The 22,500-nt window shown below is 50.6% G+C and overlaps 1 protein-coding gene across 1 annotated transcript in view; it reads right to left on the bottom strand.

Annotated features, from left to right (window-relative positions):
• Positions 1–6,455: 6,455 nt before the first annotated feature.
• Positions 6,456–22,500, bottom strand: part of cep170ab (centrosomal protein 170Ab) — an 18,637-nt gene continuing 2,592 nt past the window's right edge. The window contains exons 5-19 of the mRNA XM_056587331.1: positions 21,781–21,949; positions 20,977–21,108; positions 19,203–19,372; positions 17,880–18,114; positions 16,642–17,054; positions 15,806–15,943; positions 14,748–14,880; positions 13,064–14,452; positions 11,610–11,847; positions 10,895–11,000; positions 10,289–10,435; positions 10,001–10,089; positions 9,076–9,169; positions 7,064–7,115; positions 6,456–6,685 (exon numbers count right to left, since the gene is read on the bottom strand). Coding sequence (XP_056443306.1) covers positions 6,456–6,685; positions 7,064–7,115; positions 9,076–9,169; positions 10,001–10,089; positions 10,289–10,435; positions 10,895–11,000; positions 11,610–11,847; positions 13,064–14,452; positions 14,748–14,880; positions 15,806–15,943; positions 16,642–17,054; positions 17,880–18,114; positions 19,203–19,372; positions 20,977–21,108; positions 21,781–21,949 — 3,735 coding nt within the window. The remainder of the gene's footprint in view (positions 6,686–7,063; positions 7,116–9,075; positions 9,170–10,000; positions 10,090–10,288; positions 10,436–10,894; positions 11,001–11,609; positions 11,848–13,063; positions 14,453–14,747; positions 14,881–15,805; positions 15,944–16,641; positions 17,055–17,879; positions 18,115–19,202; positions 19,373–20,976; positions 21,109–21,780; positions 21,950–22,500) is intronic.

Below are 22,500 nucleotides of genomic sequence, written 5' to 3'. Positions count from 1 at the left end.
TTCCTAATAAACAGGATGACTTTTCGGAAACATTTTCTCTTGAAAAGACACAAATGGTGAGTCGCTCACCAGCTTCTGCAAAAGACCGAAGACTACCCCTCACACCCTAATGCACACTTATTGCATGTTGTACGTCCTTGCGCTTAAAAATAGTACTTAGTTGTGTATCATCCTAGGAATGGGTTAACCTAGTGATGGTTAGTGCTTGGCACTTGGTTCTACGAGCATCCTTACTGTACCCACAGAGATATACTGTCGTTTCGCTTTGGATAAAAGCGTCTGCTAAACACCCTCACTGTTAATGTAGCGCCTCGCTCCGTCTCTGAGGCCTGATGTGTAACGAGCGGCGCGGTACTCACCCGGTCGGCCTTTCCCCTGCCTCGGGGCCGGGTGTACACAGTGAAGCCCAGCTGGGGGGCCGCACTGAGGTCGATGCCCCCCGCCGAGGGGGGAGAGGGAGAGGGGAGAGGGAGAGAGCGGAGAGGGAGAGAGGGGAGAGGGAGGGAGAGAGAGGGGCGAGGGAGAGAGGGAAGACAGGGAGAGGGGAGAGAGAGAGAGGGGATTGAGGGAGAGGGTAGACAGAGAGAGGGGAGACAGAGAGAGGGGAGAGAGGCTGCTGGGCTCAACTTCACACCTTCAGATAGTTCCATCAGGGAGTGCGACCTCAAAGCCAGTTCCATCGAGTTCCTGTGTGCTTCTGTCCGAGCCTCAGACCCCCTACTGTTCCTGTAAGAGCATCCACACCTGCTGCCTGCGCTCTGTAGCTGGGAGACTGGGTGGTCCGGTAGGGTGGTGGAAGGAGATACATTCAGAGAGGAGGTTGGGCGGATAAGGACGAGGTATAATCAAATAAGGAGAGTAGAGGGATGCAATAGGAGACGAATGGTGAAACATCAGCACGTGTACGCACATAAACACACGCACACATCGACACATAAGCAGATACACAGACACACACACATGCATGCAAGAAGTCAAGTGCACACACACGCAGGCACCTACATGGACAAACACATGCAAGCATGCACATGCACGCAAACAGTCCAACACACGCACGCACACACACACACACACACACACACACACACACACACACACACACACACACACACACACACACACACACACACACACACACACACACACACACACACAGCTTACTGTTAGAGGGTCATTTGTGGTCATTTGCAAAAAATCATTACTTTAAGGTGTCCACTATGTAAAGTCTAATAATGAAATTAATGGATTTGGCCTGTAGTGATTTACCAACAGATTATTCTGTCAATACTGTGTTGTACATCAATCTTGTAGCCTCTACCGGCATGGTGGATGAATTCGGGTTTGTTGGAATAACCGGTATAGTTCATAAGACATTGGTTAATCAGTTTATGATAATTTGACGAATAGGAATTCATTTCATCATCGGAGTTCCAGCTTCAAATATCTCAGCTCATCCCCTATAAAACGTACGGTTGAGGAACAAATCCAATCAAAAACCAATCTCAACGTTAGTCGACAGTAATTATTCCAAATCGGTTGCGGTGTCTCCTGAAGAGGATTTTATACTGTAGTACATTCTGCTTACAAGGCAGGTTTTACCAACACTGTTGTCTCTGGGCCTCCCACACCCACTGGATGTCCTTAATACAGAAGAACATGATGCATTAATACATTATGCATGGTGCATTGATACATAATGCATTGATACATGATGTAATATTTATTGATGCACTGATACATTATGCATGATGCATTGATACATGATGCAGTGATACATAGATGCAGTGATACATGATGCAGTGATACATGATGCAGTGATACATGATGCAGTGATACATGATGCAGTGATATAAGATGCATTGATGCATTGATACATGATCAATTATGCATTGATACATGACACATGATACATAGATGCATTGATACACGATGCAGTGATACACGATACATTGATGCTTTGATACAGGATGCATTGATACATGATTCATGATGCATTGATACATGATGCATTGATGCATGACACATTGAGACATGACACATGCATGTCATGTGTCATGACATGCATGTCATGATGACATATCAGGGATACATGTTAAATGATGGATTGATGCATGGATACATGATGCATCCCTACATGATGCATTGATACATGATGTATTATTTATTGATGCATGATGCATTACTACATGATACATGATGCATTGATACATGACGCATTGAGACATGACACATGCATGTCATGTTTCTTGACCCGATAATGACCGGCGTTCTATTAACCCTTACTTAACATCAATATTACTCTATGTGGAAGGGACAATAGCTTTATTTGTAATTATAATATCATGCTGCTGTATTTGCAGAGAGCCCCACAGATATTTGAATTTGCTGCTTTCATGGGAGCCAGACCTCTCTCTATGGGAGCTCAGCTCCCACTGGCTCCCACCTGACCCTGCATTGATACATACACAATGCGTTGAAACACGATGCATGATACATGACACATGGTGCTTTGATACGTGATACACGATGCATTGATACATTGGTGCATTGATACGTGATACACGATGCATTGATTCCTTGGTGCATTGATACATGATGCATTGATACGTGATGCATTGATGCATGATGCTTATTTATAACATATAAATAAGCCCCTGGTTTCAAAGCGCCTAGTTTAACGTCTTCCATCTCCATCTTCAACGTGAGGGGCTTATAAAGCCGTGCGAGTCAGGGACTAAGAACACACCGACTGCATCGACCGTAAGCTAAGCAAAGCATGGCACGGATCTATAGATCTATCTTCATTTAAATAAATGACACACAGTTAGAATTCTGCCATCTTCAAAATTTGTAGCCCCCTAACCCTAACATCTGAATAACTTTCAGGCATGTCTTTTGTATGTTGTACGTTCCTGCACTTAATGTACGCACTTAACGCATGTTGTACGTCCTGGCACTTAAAAATAGTACTTAGCATCTTACCCTAGCTATCTCTGTTGTATACGGGGAATGGGTTAACCTAGTGATGGTTAGTGCTTGGCACTTTGTTCTATGAACATCCTAACTGTACCCACAGTGATATATTGTTGTTTCTCTTTTTTTTAATCAGAACGAATGTTCTGATTAAAAGCGAATGTAATGATCCAGCCCCTGCCTCTCACGCCTGAACAACCTTCAGACACGTCTTTTAAAACTTTGTGAAACATCGTCCCACAGTAAACGTGTCGTAGTGATTAGTGGAGCGGTCCGTCCCTCGGGGCCCTGAACCCAATTTGAAGAGGCTAAACGGTGAGCGTCTGGTTCAATACCGACAGCCCCGCTGGCGGACCTCCGCCGGCCGTTGGCCAGGGCTGCTCCCGGGGGAGAGGAGCCCTGACACGGCTTTAAGGATTAGGGAGGAGCAGCAGAACAGCTCTGGATACGCTAACAGGACGTAGCGGTGACTGACTACAGTACTGCTACGTCACTAGTGCAGCCAGGTCACTACTGTAGGGAGGAGGGGCACAGAGGGGGGAAGGTGGGCTGAGGGGGAGGAGGGACACTGAGGGGGGAGGTGGGCTGAGGGGGGGAGGTGGGCTGAGGGGGGGAGGTGGGCTGAGGAGGGGGAGGGTGGGCTGAGAGGGGGAGGGTGGGCTGAGGGGGGGGAGGTGGGCTGAGAGGGGGAGGAGGCGTGGTGAGGGGGGGGAATCGTGTAAATCACCATTTAGGAAAAATAATACAACGAGGTGTGAAGTTATCATGCATACGGTTTGAGAGTGGGAGAGAGAGAGAGAGAGAGACAGACAGACAGACAGACAGACAGACAGACAGACAGACAGACAGACAGACTCTAATTTCTAGACTAGATGGTTTTATCCAGATCCAGAACTACAACGAGATAATCTCACTGACTTTACACTCACCGATAGCTGACAGCTGGCTGATGCATTTTTAACCAATCACACTAAAATGACGGTGTGAGAGTTTGTGTTGATAATGGCTGGATCAATCAGCCTCACCTGGCCGCGGCTGCCTGCACTCTGGGGCTGGGCGAGGCTGCACACCTGTTGCGCGTTGGGTCATCAATGCACCAAATGTTTGGAGGAGCCAATAAGAAGTCTCCTTGGTTGGCATGAGGCTCAGGAGATAGAGCGGGTGGGCTGGTCACCGGAAGGTTGCTGGTTCGATCCCCGGCTCCTCCTAGCTGAGTGTCGAGGTGTCCCTGAGCGAGACGCCTCACCCTGACTGCTCCTGACCAGCTGGCTGTCGCCCTGCGGGGCTGACTCCGCCGTCGGGTGTCATTGTGTGAATGAATGGGTGAATGTGAGGCAGTATTGTAAAGCGCTTTGAACTGCAAGTGGTTCGAAAAGAGCTGTATAAATGCAGACCGTTTAACATTTAGGTGGCGTGTAGTGATGGACTTTGCTGCAGATCTCCATTCTATCCTACGGCCCCTTTAATGGGCAGTGGTGATGATGGAGGTAGCTGCTCACTGACGGTAAAGAACCAACACTATGGCTGATGATGTCATGCATTTTATTGGAAAGGTGCCAAACGACCACACAAACATATTATCCAAATCAACGTCTAACTAAAGTGCATTACGAAGAAAACCATCGTACAAAACATTGAAACAAAAAAAAATTGCAAAATCGACTCACAATAAAACAGAGCACTGCAGGTAGTGAACCATCGATCGGTGGTTCATTTGGCTGAAATAGATTAACAGTATTGATAGGATACATTCCAGTGTAAACATTGGCATTAGGCAAGACATTGGCAGGGTGGAAAACAACGTAGTCATCATTGGTTCTCTTGTTACTGTAGAGTATCCCATGCCTATGCAGGTTAAACATTGAATTATAGAAATTGTAATAGTTTGAGTAATGAACTAACGAACCCACAGCAGGCTGGACTGAGATCAAACAAACCGTGCAGCCTGCTTGTTACCGGGTTGATGTCCAGACTTTAGGATGGTCCCTTAAAGGGGGATATGACGCCAGCAGGTGTTAGTATAATATCACCCCTTTACAGCTAGTTGCAATATAAAAAGTCAATGAATCAATAGTTAACGTCCCTCTAGTGACCCTGTAGATGTTGTCTGGTGACCGTTGACTCTGGGCACTTGTGATCTAATGTACACTCGAAGGCTAATACAGGAGTGTGGCCTTCTAGAACCTTCTTGGTTTACAGTTGAACCAGACTTTACGTCCAGCTTTGATCGGTTACAAAGGCGAGGGGCAGGAGACCTCTGGTTGGATATTAATAACAGCTGAGATACATTTTGTAAATACCGTATTGACTCGCGAACGACAAACCAGGCAATAAATCATTTATATGGCATTTAATGATGGACGGATAAAAAAGATATTCAGCAAGCTCAGGAAGTGCATTGACTGCAGGCAACAATAGACGAATAAAACTCTAAAGGAAAACTAGAACCAGCCTGGGTGACTTTCCTTTACATCACAGAATGATTAATATTCCTGCGTACGCGCGTTCTTATGGTATAGGATCCATGGCCAGGTGACACTAGCGTTGAAATAATACGTCAGTAGGAGTGACATACAACCTCACTAGTCGGGACTTACTACGTCAATACTAGTGACCTACTACATCACTAGTAGTGACTTACCATGTCAATTCTAGTGACTTACTAAGTCAATAATAATGCCTTACTACGTCACTAGTAGTGACTTACTACGTCAATAGTAGTCTCCTGGATGTACTTCTGACATAGTAGTGACTGACTACGTCACTAGTACAACCAGCACAATACTAGTGACTGACTATGTCACTAGTAGTGACCTGGCCGTATTAGTGACGTAGGAGTGACTTACCACGAGTCTACTAGTGGCCTGGCTGTCAGTCTGGGGTTAACAAGTTGTCTTCCGGTCAAAGCCATCTAAAGAGAAAACGATTTCATATTTTTATTGTAAAAGTCATAATCTTCATGAGTCATCATTCTATCCTCATAATCAAGGCCTGCAAGATGATCAACGTCTGTTTTTGTATATACTTACATATATGTTAAATGATTTATTTGAATCCATAAAATAAATAATTATACTGCATTGCATCGACTCCTGTGCCCTCGGCTTATCGCAACGTCTGAGCTCCGGTCTGATGGGCCTTCGTCACACAGCGTCATTGGTCTCAGTCATCTGACGTCGCTCGCTGAACTACGAGGCGAGCGCTGATCTACGGTCTCATGGCGTGAGGGGGGGCGAAGGGACGAAGGGACAGAGGGACGAAGGGACGAAGGGCTGAAGGGACGAAGGGACGAAGGTAGCTCATGCTCACGGCTGGAGGAACTTCAAATGAACACTTAAAAACAAAATCCATCTCTGGTTTAAACCGACTGCACTGCCTCCACATGCGCTTCAGCGGGCGATGCAGAGGGCCTCATCACTGGGGGGGGGGGGGGGGTCTGGTGGGGTCTGCAGCCGTCCTCTCAGGGTGGGGTTCTCCGCCCCTCAGTGGTGACGGAGCTCCTCCCTGGAGGCGGGGTCACTGGTCTGCGGGTGGAGGCCGGGGTCCCGCTCCGCCCTCTCGGAGGCGGGGTACGGCTGGCCGGGGGCCCCGTTGCCCCCCGGGGGCCCCTGGGCCCCGGGGCTGCTCCTCTGGGGGCCGGGGAGGGGGCCCGTCAGGCCCAGCTCGGCCAGGGCGTCGAGCGTCCCGTCGGGGTCCACCATCACGTCGATGGCTGTCGGGGGGGGGGGGCAAACGAGAGCCGATCAGGGACGCTGAACGGTTTATATTTTACATTCAGGGCATTTAGCAGATGATTTTTATCCAAAGCAACCTACAATAAGTCCATTTGTCATAAGAAAGAAAAACAACAATATATCTCTGGTAAGGATGTTCAATCAAGTGCCAAGCACTAACCATCACTAGGTTAACCCATTCCCCGTACACAACACAGATAGCTAGGAGAAGATGCTACACAATGCTAAGTACTATTTAAGTGCCAGGACGTACAACATACAATAAGTGTGTAGGAGGGGTGTGGGGGGGGGAGTGGAGGTAAGTGAAGGGTACAGTACGACTGAATCCTTGTCGTGAACGAGTGTTGGTATCTCACCGAGGAGCTGCCTCTCCACCCGCCTCAGGTCCTGAAGGATGGAGGAGATCTCCTGTTTGGGAAGAATAGAGACCAAGGGGTGACCTTGAAGGCTGGAGGTTTTCAGTCTTGGATAAAAGACGGTAAGTCTGCGTCGTCACACTTTGCATTTCAACGGTTTCGCGACGTTGCCCAAACTTGTTCTGACTTTGAGTTATTTTCACATATAGTACAGGTCTACAATGTGTTGCATTCTGAAAAGTAAACGATCGCATAGTGCCATTGCCAAATTGCACTCATGATAAAACAGACAGAACAGAGCTCTCTTCCCCCACCGGTCAGTGTTGGATGTCATAGATCTATAACACAAATGGCGGTATATTATATCAGCCTATATTATAGTACATTACTACACGGGTCTTCTCAATGCCTTGGAATGCTCCGTTCACTTCTATAGGCTCTTCACAACTTCCGGGGGTGAATTATATTTGATAATTCACCGTTGCTAAGTATAATTGACCACAGTCAAGGCGAACAAAGGACTTTTTCCCTCTAATTACGTCTTTGGTATCACTCAGCAAGTAGTCCGGTAACTTGTCAACCCCAGCGTCTTCGGTTGCTAAGCGACGTCAACGTCTTTGGAGGACTATTTCTCTGCTGATCAACACTACGAATGCTGGTAACAAATAAATTGTAAAAAGACACTGTGTGAAGTTATTTTTTCGTTTTGGCAAGTAGCTGTGTAATAAGCGGGATAATGAATAGAACGTCGCCGGTCATTATCGAAAATAAGCCCCTTCAGGGCGAAATAAGACTCCTCCGCTGCACGTCGGTGTCCTGTTCGTCCTGTCGGGGCTTATTTTCCAGATAATGACCGGCGTTCTGTACATTATCTCTTACTTAGGCTAATGGTAGCCGATATTTTCAGACAAATTAGATGCGTCCGTGCCTGGCACGGACACATCTAATTTGTCAATATTATATTATCATATTCTGAGAAAAATAATAAAATATATAAGAAGTCGATAAGACGATTACTCGACGAAGAGTCTGGTCTGACCAATCGTATTAGACTATCTTAGTCTAGGACACCCCTCAAAAGACCTTTGGAAGTCAAAGAAAATGTGATAGATGCAGGAGCAAAAGCTAACAAGATTCACTTCCTTTATCCTCTGTTGTCCTACAGGGGAATGTATGAAAGTATAAACTGTGTAAACTCTGGAATACGAGGACTGAATTAATGAACACACATCGCATCTGTTGTGAGGGCTGGCCTTGGGCCACACCCTGTGTTAGAGGAATGGATTTATGACTCTGTCCCCGAGTGAGGCAGTAGTTTTTCAAAATGGTTTTCTTCATCTCTGCGAGTATTGGCATGCATGACTTGCCGCTAACAAATCAAAGCTATCCGAGAGGCTGTATGTTGGCACACTGACCACCCAGTGAGACTAGAAGCTTTGTTCAATCCCTCGGTCGTAAGGGACGTTATGTCAGCACTCACTCTGATTGGCTCGCTGAGTCACCTGGCATGCTGTCATTTGCATGTGAACCAATCGATTAATTGAATGAGAATTCAAAGGGATTTGTACAGAAAACTGAACAACTATGTAGTTCGTCATTGTTAACATGGATTGAACAAGAATGACTAGATAAAGAATGCATTTATATATTTGACAGAAAGTGAAAGTTTTATAATACAGTATGATGATAAAATACATATACTTTTCTTAATCAATATATTTATTTATTAATTATTTATTTATATAAATAAATGAAGGTAATAATTAATTTCCATAAATAATAATTCAATTATATAAATAAAAATGTGTATATATTTATTTGTTAATTTATTACTATAAATAAATAAAAAATAAATAAATATTACATATCGATAAATAAATAAAAATAAATATGAACGTTAAAATACCTTACCAGTAGATTAGTTTGGTCTACCAGGCTGATCAAAGACCTTGTAATACTATCGCTACCCTTATCAGGAGAAGCCACAGCCATCCAGTCTCAGCTTGGTTTACCTTGTTGGAGCTCTTCAGAAGTAATGAGTCATGTTCCGCCTGCAGTTTGGTCTCAATGTCCTCCCATTTCCGCTCTTTATCTTTAAACAGCACCCTGTGAAATATAAATAAAGGAGCTATTTATAGCAAACATCGAGAATAACATGCATCGAGAAAAACATGCTGCTTCCAGGCAACTCGGAAGGGATGTAATTCGTGGCGAACAAATATTAGAAACAGACGTTAGAAGAGGTATTTTTAGTCGTCTTTGATTTTTTTGAAAGGTGAGATTCGACGGCAGACTACGGTACTTGGCTGTCAATGCCAACGACATCAGAGAAACCAGAGATACAGCGAGAAGACAAATGTTGAACCCTTTCTAGACAGCAATCCCACAAAAACAAGAGTTGTTTTGATAACGATACCTGAATCGGAGATGCCTTCGATACTACCTAATATGCAGTTTCGGGTATCGGCGAGCACGCAAGTTTATGCGCCGATACGATCCGATCAAGTTACTCATTTACTCCGACGGCAAAGAACATCACAAACACTACGATGTGAACGGTCGGAGGTGGAAAGGCAGAATGGGAAACGCATCATCTCCAACCTAGGTGCGTTCGAGCTGCCAAGTTAGAAAAACATTGATGCTAATGCTAAATGACAAGAATACCAATGTATTATAATAATCAAAAATTATAAATGCAAATGATCTAGTATTGAAAAAGACATTTGTCGACAGTAGGTGAACCGTCAATACATTGCTGTCATCGTAAGATAACCCTTCAATAAGAACAATTGCGGTTAGTAGTTACAATGCTAGTTTCTGTATCGGTATATACTCGGTATCGGCCGATGTTCAAGTTCAGGAATGGGAATCGGTATCGGAAAGGAAAAAATGGTATCATTATTTTCAGAATTCCTTCATGAGGATCTCGTAACTCGCCTGATCTTCACGGCGGTCTTGTCCACCGACTGGCGGATCCTCGCTGATAGTTGAGTGACAGATGTCAGCAGAAGACTCTCCAGCACAACCTGTCACATGAAGACGGGTATAAGTGGTCAGACAGCTCAACTCAGGATGGGATACTAAAGGCTAAAATCCTTCATAGACGGCGAGGCAACCAAAACAATCTGAGATGTTCAAACGTTTGCTCTAATCTAATGCTGCTTCATACTTTAGAGCATTGGTTCGCAAAGGGGGGTACTTTTCAGGGCTGGGTCCTGGACTTACGTCGTCCCGGTTCCAGGTCTGTCTCCTGATGGAGCGGGACCCCTGACCGCTGGACCCCCGCGGCCTCATCTCCACCGGCCGCCCGCTGGTCTCCACCAGGCTGATGTCATCCATGGAGCTGCTCACCGCCGGTGCAGCGACCTCCACCTGGGAACAAGACACAGCTTATAATATAGTGGCAATACAGCCAGGTGATGGTAGCACAGTTAAATGGTAATGTTAGTAAATGGTAAGCGGACTACAATTATACCGTGCTTTTCTAAACAGCGGCCACTCAAAGCACTTTACAATACTGCGTCACCCATTCATGCACACATTCACACACCGACGGCGGAGTCAGCCACGCAGGGCGACAGCCAGCTGGTCAGGAGCAGTCAGGGTGAGGCATCTCGCTCAGGGACACCTCGGCACTCAGCTAGGAGGAGCCGGGGATCGAACTAGCGACCTTCTGGTTACCAGCCGACCCGCTCTACCTCCTGAGCCACATGCCGCCGCAGGAGGCCACATCTAATAGATCCTGTGAGTCTGTTCTCGTGTGCTGGACGACGCTCCAGTGCTATAGTACAGCAGTACAGTAAACAGTGAGCGTCCTGCTTGAGTCGTCACCTGAGGAGTCGGCTCCGACGCTGGGTTCACAGAGTCGATCTCTCCCGCCACGTCGTGGATCTCCCTGGCCAGCATGGCTAGGTCTTTAGCGAGGTCCTGGCTGATCCTGGAACACACAAGGTGATGAGGTAGTCTCCTTCTGGGATGTTTCGGCAGTGTGACGCATGGTGTTCAGAGACCTCCCTCCTGGAGACCCATGCTTTAAACCAGTGGTTCTCAAACTTTTTCCAATACTGTACCTCCTCTAAAATATTTAAAATATTTTATATTTACTGGCACAAAACATTTTTGTGTTTTTCTTTTATTTTTATGAGCATAAATAATGTATGTATGTAAGTAACGTCTATTAGGCAGTGTAAACATTAACATTAGAAGGGTGCAAAAACACACAATATGGTGAGAAACATAAGCCTGTGCTTAATGCAACTGTTGCCCTAATTTCTCCCCACAATACAAGTACAACCCTGATTCTGCCTTATCCTTGTTTTCAGATTTACATTTCAACCACTTGTCCATTTTCTCAATTTTCTGTTTCAGCTTTCAGAATTGAGTTCCTTTTTTTTTTCTTTTTTTTTCCTGAGTACCCCTGCAGTTCTCCAACGTAGCCACCTGAGCACCACTGGTTTAAACGTTGTAGCGTTACCGAAGATAAAGAGACAAAGACCAAGCAGCACTCTTCTCAGAGGACGTCACCAGGGGTCGACAGAGGGCCTACCTGGCGATCTCCTCGCTGTGGGCGGTCCAGTCCTTCATGTACTCGTCCTGGGGGTGGGGCCTCAGGCCGGGCCCGCCCCCCGGGCTGGGGGTCGCAGGGGCGGACCCCCCCAGCTGGGCGACCCGGGTGGAGGGGAAGGTGCGGGCCTGGCCCTGACGGGAGGCGTGGCGGTTGGAGCCGTACTCGTCCTCCGAGGTGGAGGCGTACTCCACCGGCACGCGGCGCCACCTCGACCCGGCTGGGCGGAGATAAAACCAGTTCACGTGGGAATCAGTAGTGGGTATCGATACCGATACCAGTATCAGAAATCCGTCCGATACTGCCAAAAATGCGGGATTCGGTGAGTACGCAAGTCGATATGTTCTTATTGTATGTTATACGTCCTGGAACTAAATGTACACACTAATTGTGTGTGGCACGTCCTGGCACTCAGAAATAGTACTTAGCCTTGTGTAGTAACTTATCCTAACTATCCCTGTTGTATACGGGGAATGGGTTAACTTATGCGGTTCGTTCGCCAAAATGAGATACCTGGTACTTTTTCAGTCTCACCTCCGTCGCGGTTCCAAGAGAGTTGATCTGGTTCTTTTGTGCGACGTAAACAGGCTGCTGGCCAGGGGTTGGCCAGAGTGACGCCACTGGACGAATAATGATGAGCTCGACATCCGAGCCCGACACCCGACCCGCGATACCCGACCCCCGGCATCTTTAAATACTAGCATCAGCGTTCAGTCAACAAGTTATTGATTATTGAACATGGCAGGAACAGTGCGCAAGAACACGCCGTGGGCCGTGACAGAGGTGGAGACTCTCCCTGTCTGTTTATGTGTCGCACTTTTGCGCATGCGTGCTATGATGACCCGCCGACGTTGAAGAGGTACTTCCTACATGGTAACACGACGTGCCTGGAACCAAACCAAGTCGTGCCAGGCTAAGTCGAGGCGAGTTGAGCTGGTACTGTCAGCGGAAAAGAGGCACTAGTGATGGTTAGTGCTTGGCACTTGGTTCTATGAACAGCCTTACTGTACCTACAGTTCAGCAAAGTCACAACTTTTCTCGGTTTGGGACCTCAGTGGTGGAACGAGCTCCCTGCCGCTCTCAGGACCGCAGAGTCGCTCACTATCTTCCGAAAAAGACTCACCTGTTCAGAGTCCACCTCGACACTGCATAGCCACCCTCCCCCTTCTGGCCACCATTGTACACTGTATTGTATTGTATTGTATTGTATTATAGTACTTAACTGTGTAGCAAGTGCAGTAGCTGCTATCATGGCTGTAACACGGGGAATTGATTAGCCTAGCGATTGTGGTACTTGCACTTGGTTCTATGAACAGCCTTACTGTACCGACAGCGATATATTGATGCACTTCTTATGACCAATGTACTTATTGTAAGTCGCTCTGGATAAAAGTGTCTGCTAAACGAGTGTTAATGTACTGTAACCGTCTCAGTACCTTTGTCCGGCAGCTTGGAGGCGCTGTTGGCCCGGGCCCTCTGCGTCCCGGCGGGTGGCCCCGCGGCGGGCCCCCGGAGCCCCTGCCGGGCGGCGTAGTCCCCGGCGACGCTGCGGGCCCCCAGGCCCCGGCTGCGGCTCACGGTGGCCTCAGAGTCGCTCTGGGCCGAGGGGGACCCCACCCTCTGCCGGCGGGGCTGGGCCAGCGCCTCGATGCGGGACAGGCCCCGCCTCCCCAGGCCGGTCCGGGACGCGGAGGAGGCGGTGCTCGCCTCCGACGCCACCGACAGCCGGTCGAAGTCGGCGGGCTCCGTGTCGGAGGAGTCCCCGTGGCGCGCCCGCCGCAGCAGCGAGGCGCGGGTGGGGCGGGGCTTGGGTGCCGCGGCGTTCTTATTGGCGGCGGTGTTGGGGCCCGGGGCCCCCTTGGCCCGGCTGGACTTGGTGCTGGCCCCCACCGAGGCGCCCCCCCCGGCCTGGCCCCGGGCCCCCCGCTGGGCCGGGGCGGCGGGCAGCGAGTCGGAGAGGAGGGAGGTGGAGTTGACGTCGTCGTCCGTGAGGTCCATGGACGTCCACTGCTGGCTGGGCTTCTGCGGGGCCCGGGTCTTGGGCCTCCGCTCGTGGGCCCCGCGGGGCCCCGCGGAGGAGGAGCCCCGGCCGGAGGAGCAGAGCACGGTGCGCTCCCTCTGCCCGGCGCCGAGGGTGCGGCGCTGCTTCTGCACCACCTTCCTGCCGCCGTCGGCCTGGCTGACGGTGCTGGTGGTGTCCACGTCCGACTCCGGGGAGAGCGAGCCCTCGATGGAGCGGCTGGGCGGGTCGCCCTGCTCCGAGGCCCCCGCCTCCAGGAAGGCGGCCACGGCCTCGCCGTCCCCCTGCAGGGCCGCCCCCCCCGGGGGGCCGTCGATGCGGGGGATGAGCTCGATGGGCACGTTAGAGGAGGAGCGCTCCACCGTGAAGCTCTCCTGCCGCAGCAGAGGCTTCCCGGCGTTCTCCCGCGCCTTCTCCTCCTCCTTCTTCCTGCGCTGCGCCTCCTCCAGCCTCTTCTCCGCGCCGCTCAGCGGCCGCGGGGGCTTGGACCGGGAGGCCGCCGCCCCCCTCCCCCCCCCGCCGTCGCCCCCCCGGGACGGCGAGCAGCGCTTGGGGCTGCCCCCCCGGCCGCCGCCGCCGCCGCCGCCGCCGCCCCCCCCCGCACCCTGCCCGGCCCGGCCCCGCCCCCTGGGGTCCTTCTCCTGCGGCTCGGTGTCCTGCTTCTCGCCCATGTCGCTGTGAAGCCCCGCCCCCGGCGCCCGGCGGCCCAGCTCGTCGCCGGGGAGACGGGGGAGCGTCCGCCGCTTGCGCTCCGAGAAGCCGGCCGACTCGTGGGAGGCGGAGTGGCTGGACTCGCTGATCTCCGCTGGAGGAGAGAGACCGTCTCTATAAGTGAACCGGCGGCCACTCAGCGCTGCACAGCAACGCCTCACATTCACCCCCCGACGGCGGGGTCCACAGCAGTGAGGGGGAGGTGTCGAGGGACACCTCGACACTAGGAGGAGCCGGGGATCGAACTAGCGACCTTCTGGTTACCGACCAACCCGCTCTGGGCAACGTGCCTCCAAGGTGAAGCGGGCGTTTTCTATGTTTTCATTAGCACTTTGTATGTTTATTGCATGATACTGTTTTTCCCACCGCTGCTGAAACAAAGGAATTACCTCTGTCCTCCATGTGGAGGGCGTGGCTGTCTCCCCCCGAGCCCTCCGGGTCGGTCCGGATGTGGCTGGCAGCGAGCGTCGCCCACTGGGACACCCAGCGAGGACCCCCCACCATCAGCTCCTCAGACAGGACCTAGGGAGAGGGGGGAGGGAGGGGGGGGAGGGAGGGGGAGAGAGAGAGACAGAGAGAGAGAGAGAGAGAGAGAGAGGGGGGAGGGGAGGGGGAGAGAGAGAGAGAGAGAGAGAGAGAGAGAGAGAGCGAGAGGGAGAGAGAGAGAGAGAGAGGGAGAGGGAGAGGGGAGAGGGAGAGGGAGAGAGGGGAGGGGGGGAGAGAGAGAGAGAGAGAGAGAGAGAGAGAGAGAGAGAGAGAGGGGTGGGGGGAGAGAGAGAGAGAGAGAGAGAGAGAGAGAGAGAGAGAGAGGGAGAGGGAGAGGGAGAGGGAGAGGGGAGAGGGAGAGAGGGGAGGGGGGGAGAGAGAGAGAGAGAGAGAGAGAGAGAGAGAGAGAGGGGTGGGGGGGAGAGAGAGAGAGAGAGAGAGAGAGAGAGAGAGAGAGAGGAGAGAGAGAGAGAGGGAGACAGAGAGACAGAGAGAGAGAGAGGGGAGGGGGAGAGAAGAGAGAGAGAGGGGAGGGGGAGAGAGAGAGAGAGTCAGACACAGTGGAGATCACAGCACAACCTTGATCCAAGCTAACGATAGCATCAAAGCTCAAGGTTGAGACTTCATGCTATTATTAGCTTGGATCATCAAGGCTGGGAAACCTTCAGGTTCAGATATTTCTTTGGACTAAATAGCGCAGTAGAAAACGTACATAGTGCAGGCTTCAGATACTTCTGTTAAAACAGGTACATATAACGTGATGTGAAAGGACGTCCACGACGTCCAATCACAGAGCTTACCCTTTACTCCCTGGTTATAAACCAGGAAGTAAAAGGTAAGGTCTGTGATTGGACGTTGTGACGTCCTAGCACATTCCGTCTCTCTTCAGAGGCCTTCATGGTCTGTGATTGGACGTCGTGACGTCCTATCACATCCTGTCCCTCCCCAGAGGGGCCCCCACCTCTGGCTCCATGCGGCCGGCCTTGGTCCGGTCTCCGGGGGCCCCGGCCCTCTGGCCCCCCAGGCGGTCCCTCTGGACCTCGTCCCCCCCCAGCCCGGACACCGAGACAGACTCGTGCTGCTCGTCCACGCCGAAGACCTGGACACACACGCACGCACACACGCACACACGCACACACACGCACGCACACACGCACACGCACGCACGCACGCACGCACGCACGCACGCACGCACGCACGCACGCACGCACGCACGCACGCACGCACGCACGCACGCACGCACGCACGCACGCACGCACGCACGCACGCACGCACGCACGCACGCACGCACGCACGCACGCACGCACGCACGCACGCACGCACGCACGCACGCACGCACGCACGCACGCACGCACGCACGCACGCACGCACGCACGCACGCACGCACGCACGCACGCACGCACACGCACGCACACGCACATATACCGATAACATCAGCAATTGTGCGATAATCAATATGTTGTTTGACAATCAATATAACGATACGTCAGGCTATTTGTCTAACTATGAATTACAAAAATTCTGCGAAATGGTCAAGTGCTCGATTTCTGACTATGTTCACGGTCCAAATGTAGTTTTCAGTTATCCATCTATAAAAAAAAAATATTTTTTTATTTATAGAAAATAGATTTTTTTTGGGGTAAAGAATAAAAAAGATATTTGGGGCCTGTGTATCGATTCTCGTATCGCGCGAATAAGGGCGCCGATACCCGGCCCTATCGATATCATGTCCCACACATCCTTTATGCTTATCCTTCTGTATGACCATATATGGTGACATCCTGCACGCCCACCCACCCTGTCAATCATCCTCCGGGCCTCCTCCTCCTCGCGGCCGCCGTTCTCCATCTCGATGGTGTAGGTCACCCGGTCGCTGTGGTCGTCGCCGTGGTGATGGTGGTGGTAGCCCTGGTCGCAGGGCGCGCTGGCCCCGCCCCTCTGCGGCGCCCGCCCCGCCCCCGCGGCCTGGCCCTCGTAGGGCGACGCCCCCCTGGCGGCCCCAGGGTAGCGGTGGCGGCGGGCGGGGCTGTCCTCCTCGGCGAACAGCCCGTCGGGGACGTTGGCCCGCCCCTCCCTGATCTTCACTCCGGGCCCGCCCCCCCACGGGACCCGGGACCGCTCCTCCAGAAGCCCCGCCCCCACCCCCCGCTGAGGCCCCGCCCCCGGGACGACCTCACAGTCGCTCTGCGTCCCGTCCTCGTGTTTACTTCCTGGGAGGGACCAAGGGAAGACAGGAAGTGATGTCAGAGAGACGAGGGAAACTTGATGCTAAAGGGTGAGAGAGAGAGAGAGACAGAGACAGAGACAGAGACAGAGACAGAGACAGAGAGAGAGAGAGAGAGAGACAGACAGACAGACAGACAGACAGACAGACAGACAGACAGACAGACAGACAGACAGACAGACAGACAGACAGACAGACAGACAGACAGACAGACAGAGAGAGAGAGAGAGAGAGAGAGAGAGAGAGAGAGAGAGAGAGAGAGAGAGAGAGAGAGAGAGAGAGAGAGAGAGAGAGAGAGAGAGAGCCTTGTAGCTCTCACTGGCAGAGTGGAGGAGTATTATAGAGTGATATTTCCTGTTGTCATGCATTAGGCATCATGCATGAGAGAGAGAGAGAGAGTGATCTGATCTGTATTAACTGTATTTGATAAACAAAGGGTCTTTTTCTGCACTCACAGTTATGCCTGCTTTGGTTTGGTTGCTGTCTCACCTGAGGTTACCTTCGGGGATTGATAGTGCTTTCTTAAAAAAAAAATTGAGCTACATTTATTTCTTCACTTTTTAATTTCAAGAGTTTTAAAAGAGGTGCTTCTAGGCAACGAGTCAAAGAAATACTAATATTTCTTTGACCCACTATAACCCAACTTAATTGAGAAACACACACACACATACAGGACCACTCACGAAAACGCACGCACACACCTCACCCATGCAGCCACAAACACCCCCCCACCCCCACCCCCCCCCCCACCCACAGCCCCCCCCCCCCCCACCCACAGCCCCCCCACCCCACAGCCCCCCCCCCCCAGTACCTTTGAGGCTCTTCTGCTGGAGCGGCGCGTCGCTCTTCACGCTCTCCCCGTCCTCCACCACCTCCTCCTCCTCCGCCGCCGCCGCCGGCTCCTTCAGCGCCAGCGGCAGCTCGTTCTGCGCCAGCCAATCGGCGACCTTCACCTCCGCCGCCATCATGGCGGTCTGCAGCGGGCTGAGGTCCTCCCCCACGCCTCTCCGGGGGCGGGGCCGCGTCTCGGGCCCCGCCTTCAGCACCTGCATCAACGTTGACATTCAGGGCGGTTAGCCGACGCTTCTACCCAGAGCGCCTCACAATGAGGACGATCGTCAGAAGAGGAGAAACAGTGATATACCTCTGTGGGGACAGTAAGGGTGGTCATAGAACCAAGCACTAACCATCACTAGGTTAACCCATTCCCCGTACACAGCAGAGATAGCTAGGGAAAGATAATACACAATGCTAAGGACTAAGGATAGCTAGGATAAGTTGCTAGTACTACGCCATGCTAATTCCTAAAGACAGCTAGGCTAAGATGCTACATGTTGCTAAGTACTAAAGACAGCTATGATAAGATGCTACACGATGCTAAGTACTAAAGACAGCTAGGTTAAGATGCTACATGTTGCTAAGTACTAAAGAGGGATAGGATAAGATGCTACACCATGCTAAGTACTTAAGATAGCTAGGATAATTTGCTACGCCATTCTAATTCCTAAAGACACCTAGGCTAAGATGCTACATGTTGTTAAGTACTAAAGAGGGCTAGGATAAGATGCTACTTGATGCTATGTACTAAAGATAGATAGGATAAGATGCTACACGATACTAAGTATTAAAGGCAGCTAGGATAAGATGCTACATGTTGCTAAGTACTAAAGACAGCTAGGATAAGATGCTACATGATGCTAAGTTCTAAAGACAGCTATGATAAGATGCTACACAATGCTAAGTAGTAAAGACAGCTAGGATAAGATGCTAAACGATGCTAAGTACTAAAGACAGCGAGGATAAGTTGCTACGCCATGCTAATTCCTAAGCTAAGATGCTACATGTTGCTAAATACTAAAGGCAGCTAGGATAAGACGTGATGCTAAGTACTAAAGGCAGCTAGGATAAGACGTGATGCTAAGTACTAAAGGCAGCTAGGATAAGACGTGATGCTAAGTACTAAAGGCAGCTAGGATAAGACGTGATGCTAGGTACTAAAGGCAGCTAGGATAAGACGTGATGCTAGGTACTAAAGGCAGCTAGGATAAGACGTGATGCTAAGTACTAAAGGCAGCTAGGATAAGACGTGATGCTAGGTACTAAAGGCAGCTAGGATAAGACATGATGCTAGTACCTGCTCCTTCAGGGCCCCTTTGCCGGTCACCCCGTGGTCGAACTCGATGGTGAAGGAGGCATGGCCGTGGGCGGCCTCGCCGGCGCCCGGGTCCCCACAGGGGGGCTCCCCCCTGGGGGGTCTCCCCCCCGTCGGGTGGCCCTCACCGGGGGGCTGTCCTTCTCTGCCGTCTGTGCAGGAAACACAGATATACGAATCGTTGGTTCATTGCTCATTTTGGATCTTTTTTACAATTTATTGATGCAAAGTTAGTCAATTGGTCTGATCAATGTTGGGACCACTCTGTACGTGTTTAAAGTTTTATGCCTAAAATCAACAAAATGATTTGATAACCGACCATGAAAAAGTAATAACCTTTTCTTTCTATTCTAAGCAAATTCCCCACAACACATGAACTCATGGCACTCCTCAGGGGACGTGTCTCCAGCAAAGCCCACTGCCTCATCGGCTTAACTCAGGAGGGAGAGCGGCTTTGACCTGAGGGTCGCTAGTTCGATCCCTGGCTCCGTGGAGAACAGCCCTCAGCCGAACGCCGGCCAGCAGGCCGACACCTTTGCTAAATATGAGCCTGTTTTTATGATCAAAGCTCTGCGGTGACAGGAAGTCAATCCCCTGTACAGGAAGTCAGTCCTCTGTACACAAAGATCTAATTTCTCTTTGACAACGGTTTTTCTTTTCACTGCATTTATTTGGTTCCTCCACTTCAAAACAACGTAGCCAATCACAAACCACCACTCAAAGCGCTTCACAATGCTGCCTCACATTCATCCATTCACGCAACCCGCTCTGCCTCCCGAGCCACAGTGTGGAGGTGTCCCTGAGCGAGACGCCTCACCCTGACCGCTCCTGACCAGCTGGCTGTCGCCCTGCGGGGCTGACACCGTTGTCGGTGTGTGGATGAAATGTTGTGCGTTGCTTTGGATAAATGCGTCCGCTAAGTGTCCACAATGTAAATGCAAAGCTTCCAGATGCTGAAGGCTGTGTCGTACGGACCAATCAGACCTACACAGACCAATACAGACCTACAGACAGACCTACATACGGACCTATACAGACAGACCTACATACTGGCCTATACAGACCTACCTACAGACCTACAGACAGACCTACATACGGACCTATACAGACCTACAGACAGACCTACATACGGACCTATACAGACAGACCTACCTACAGACCTACAGACAGACCTACATACAGACCTACCTACAGACATACAGACCTACATAAAGACCTACAGACCTACATAAAGACCTACATATGGACCTATACAGACAGACCTATACAGACAGACCTACAGACAGACCTACAGACCTACAGACAGACCTACAGACCTACATACTGACCTATACAGACAGACCTACAGACCTACATACTGACCTACAGACAGACCTACATACAGACCTACAGACAGACCTACATACTGACCCATACAGACAGACCTACAGACAAACCTACAGACCTACATACTGACCTACAGACAGACCTACAGACCTACAAACCTACATACTGACCTACATACAGACCTACAGACAGACCTACCTATACAGACCTACATACAGACCCATACAGACAGACCTACAGACAGACCTACAGACAGACCTACATACTGACAGACCCACAGACAGACCTACAGACAGACCTACAGACAGACCTACAGACCTACAGACAGACCTACAGACAGACCTACAGACAGACCTACAGACAGACCTACAGACCTACAGACAGACCTACAGACAGACCTACAGACAGACCTACAGACCTACATACTGACCTATCTCCTGTCTCTCGCCCCTCCGGTCTCTCTCCTCCGGCCTCCCGGACCGCCGGTTGTCGTTCACCCCGTCGCCCCACCAGGCCGGCTGGCCGTACAGCGGCGTTCCTCGATGGAGCGCCGCTAGCTCCGCTGGGAAACACGTGTGGTGAGGGAGGAAGACGTGAACACTGTGGTGGAATACCGCGGAAAACATGGCACTTGAAAGTAGTACTTAGCATTGAGTAGCATCTTATCCTAGCTATCCCTGTTGTCTACGGGGAATGGGTTAACCTAGTGGTAGTTAGTGCTGGGCACCTGGTTCTATTAACCTCCTTACTGTACCCACAGCGATATATTGTTGTTCCTTTCTTCAGACTTATTGTAAGTCGCTCTGGATAAAAGCGTCTGCTAAAAGCCCTGAATGTAAATGGAGAATGTTTAATATCTACACAAAATGAAGTGCGTTCCCGCTAGTTACATCTCCAGGAGATAAACCTGTGTTCTAAATATTTAGCGGCAACCGAGCAAGACATTATCCCTCTGACACAAGAGTATCGTAGAAAGACGAGCATCAAAGATCCCAGGACATGCCACCAGGTGTGAGTGTGATTAGCCGTTACAAGCCGTTTTGAAAATCGGGCACTTATGACATCACAAGTGGGCGTGTCCACCTAGATGTAGGCTGTATAGATCGGTCTACCAGCCTACCCAGTGCACTGTAGCTAACATTGCTCATCTGATCCGTCACAAATCTAGGTAGGCGCGGCAATTTTTGATGTCATCTCATGGGACCTTTAATGTGAATGGAGTCTGGCGTCTGACCTGCCATCTTGTCCTCCTCCCTGGACACCTCAGGGGGCGTGGCCGCGCTCCCCCCGTCCCCGGACGGCGCCGGCCCCCCCTCTGGCTCCTTCACGTCCGGCCTGCGGGGGGCGCCACCCTCCACCACCCGCTGGTGGTTCAGCTGCAGCTGGCTGCTGAACTTCTCGTGCTGAACGGGGACAGGTGAGGGGGACACATCAAGGAGGGTTAGAGGGCGGAGCTGCGGGCTGAGAAGATGCTGATTGGTTCATTTTGAAGCTGTGAAGCCGGCGTTTTCAAAATAATAGACGGTCTCAAAGATATAGTATTTAGCATCGTGCAGCATCTTATCCTAGCTATCTCTGTTCTATAGGGGGAATGGGTTAACCTAGTGATGGTTAGTGCTTGGCACTTGGTTCTATGAACATCCTTACTGTACCGACAGAGTACAGAGTTGTTGTTTCTCTTTCTTCTGACAAATGGACTTATTGTAGGTCGCTGTTGATGAAGCGTCTGCTAAATGCCCTCAATGTAAATGTCTCTATGATTTGATTTGGTTTAAAACATACACCATAATACTGCACATCTCCACCTTTGTTCTATGGCCTTTCTGAAAGTACAATCATCTATTTATTAGGAATGGTATTCAACCAATTTGGTAACTGTTCCCCTCTAACTCTGCAGTTTGTTGCCTTTGAGAGCAAGTATTTATTCTGTTATTTTCGACGACTCCGAAAGCTC

The sequence above is a fragment of the Gadus chalcogrammus genome, chromosome 3, assembly GCF_026213295.1.
Source record: "Gadus chalcogrammus isolate NIFS_2021 chromosome 3, NIFS_Gcha_1.0, whole genome shotgun sequence".
Lineage (NCBI taxonomy): Eukaryota > Metazoa > Chordata > Actinopteri > Gadiformes > Gadidae > Gadus > Gadus chalcogrammus.
This window is presented reverse-complemented; position numbering and strand designations above follow the sequence as displayed.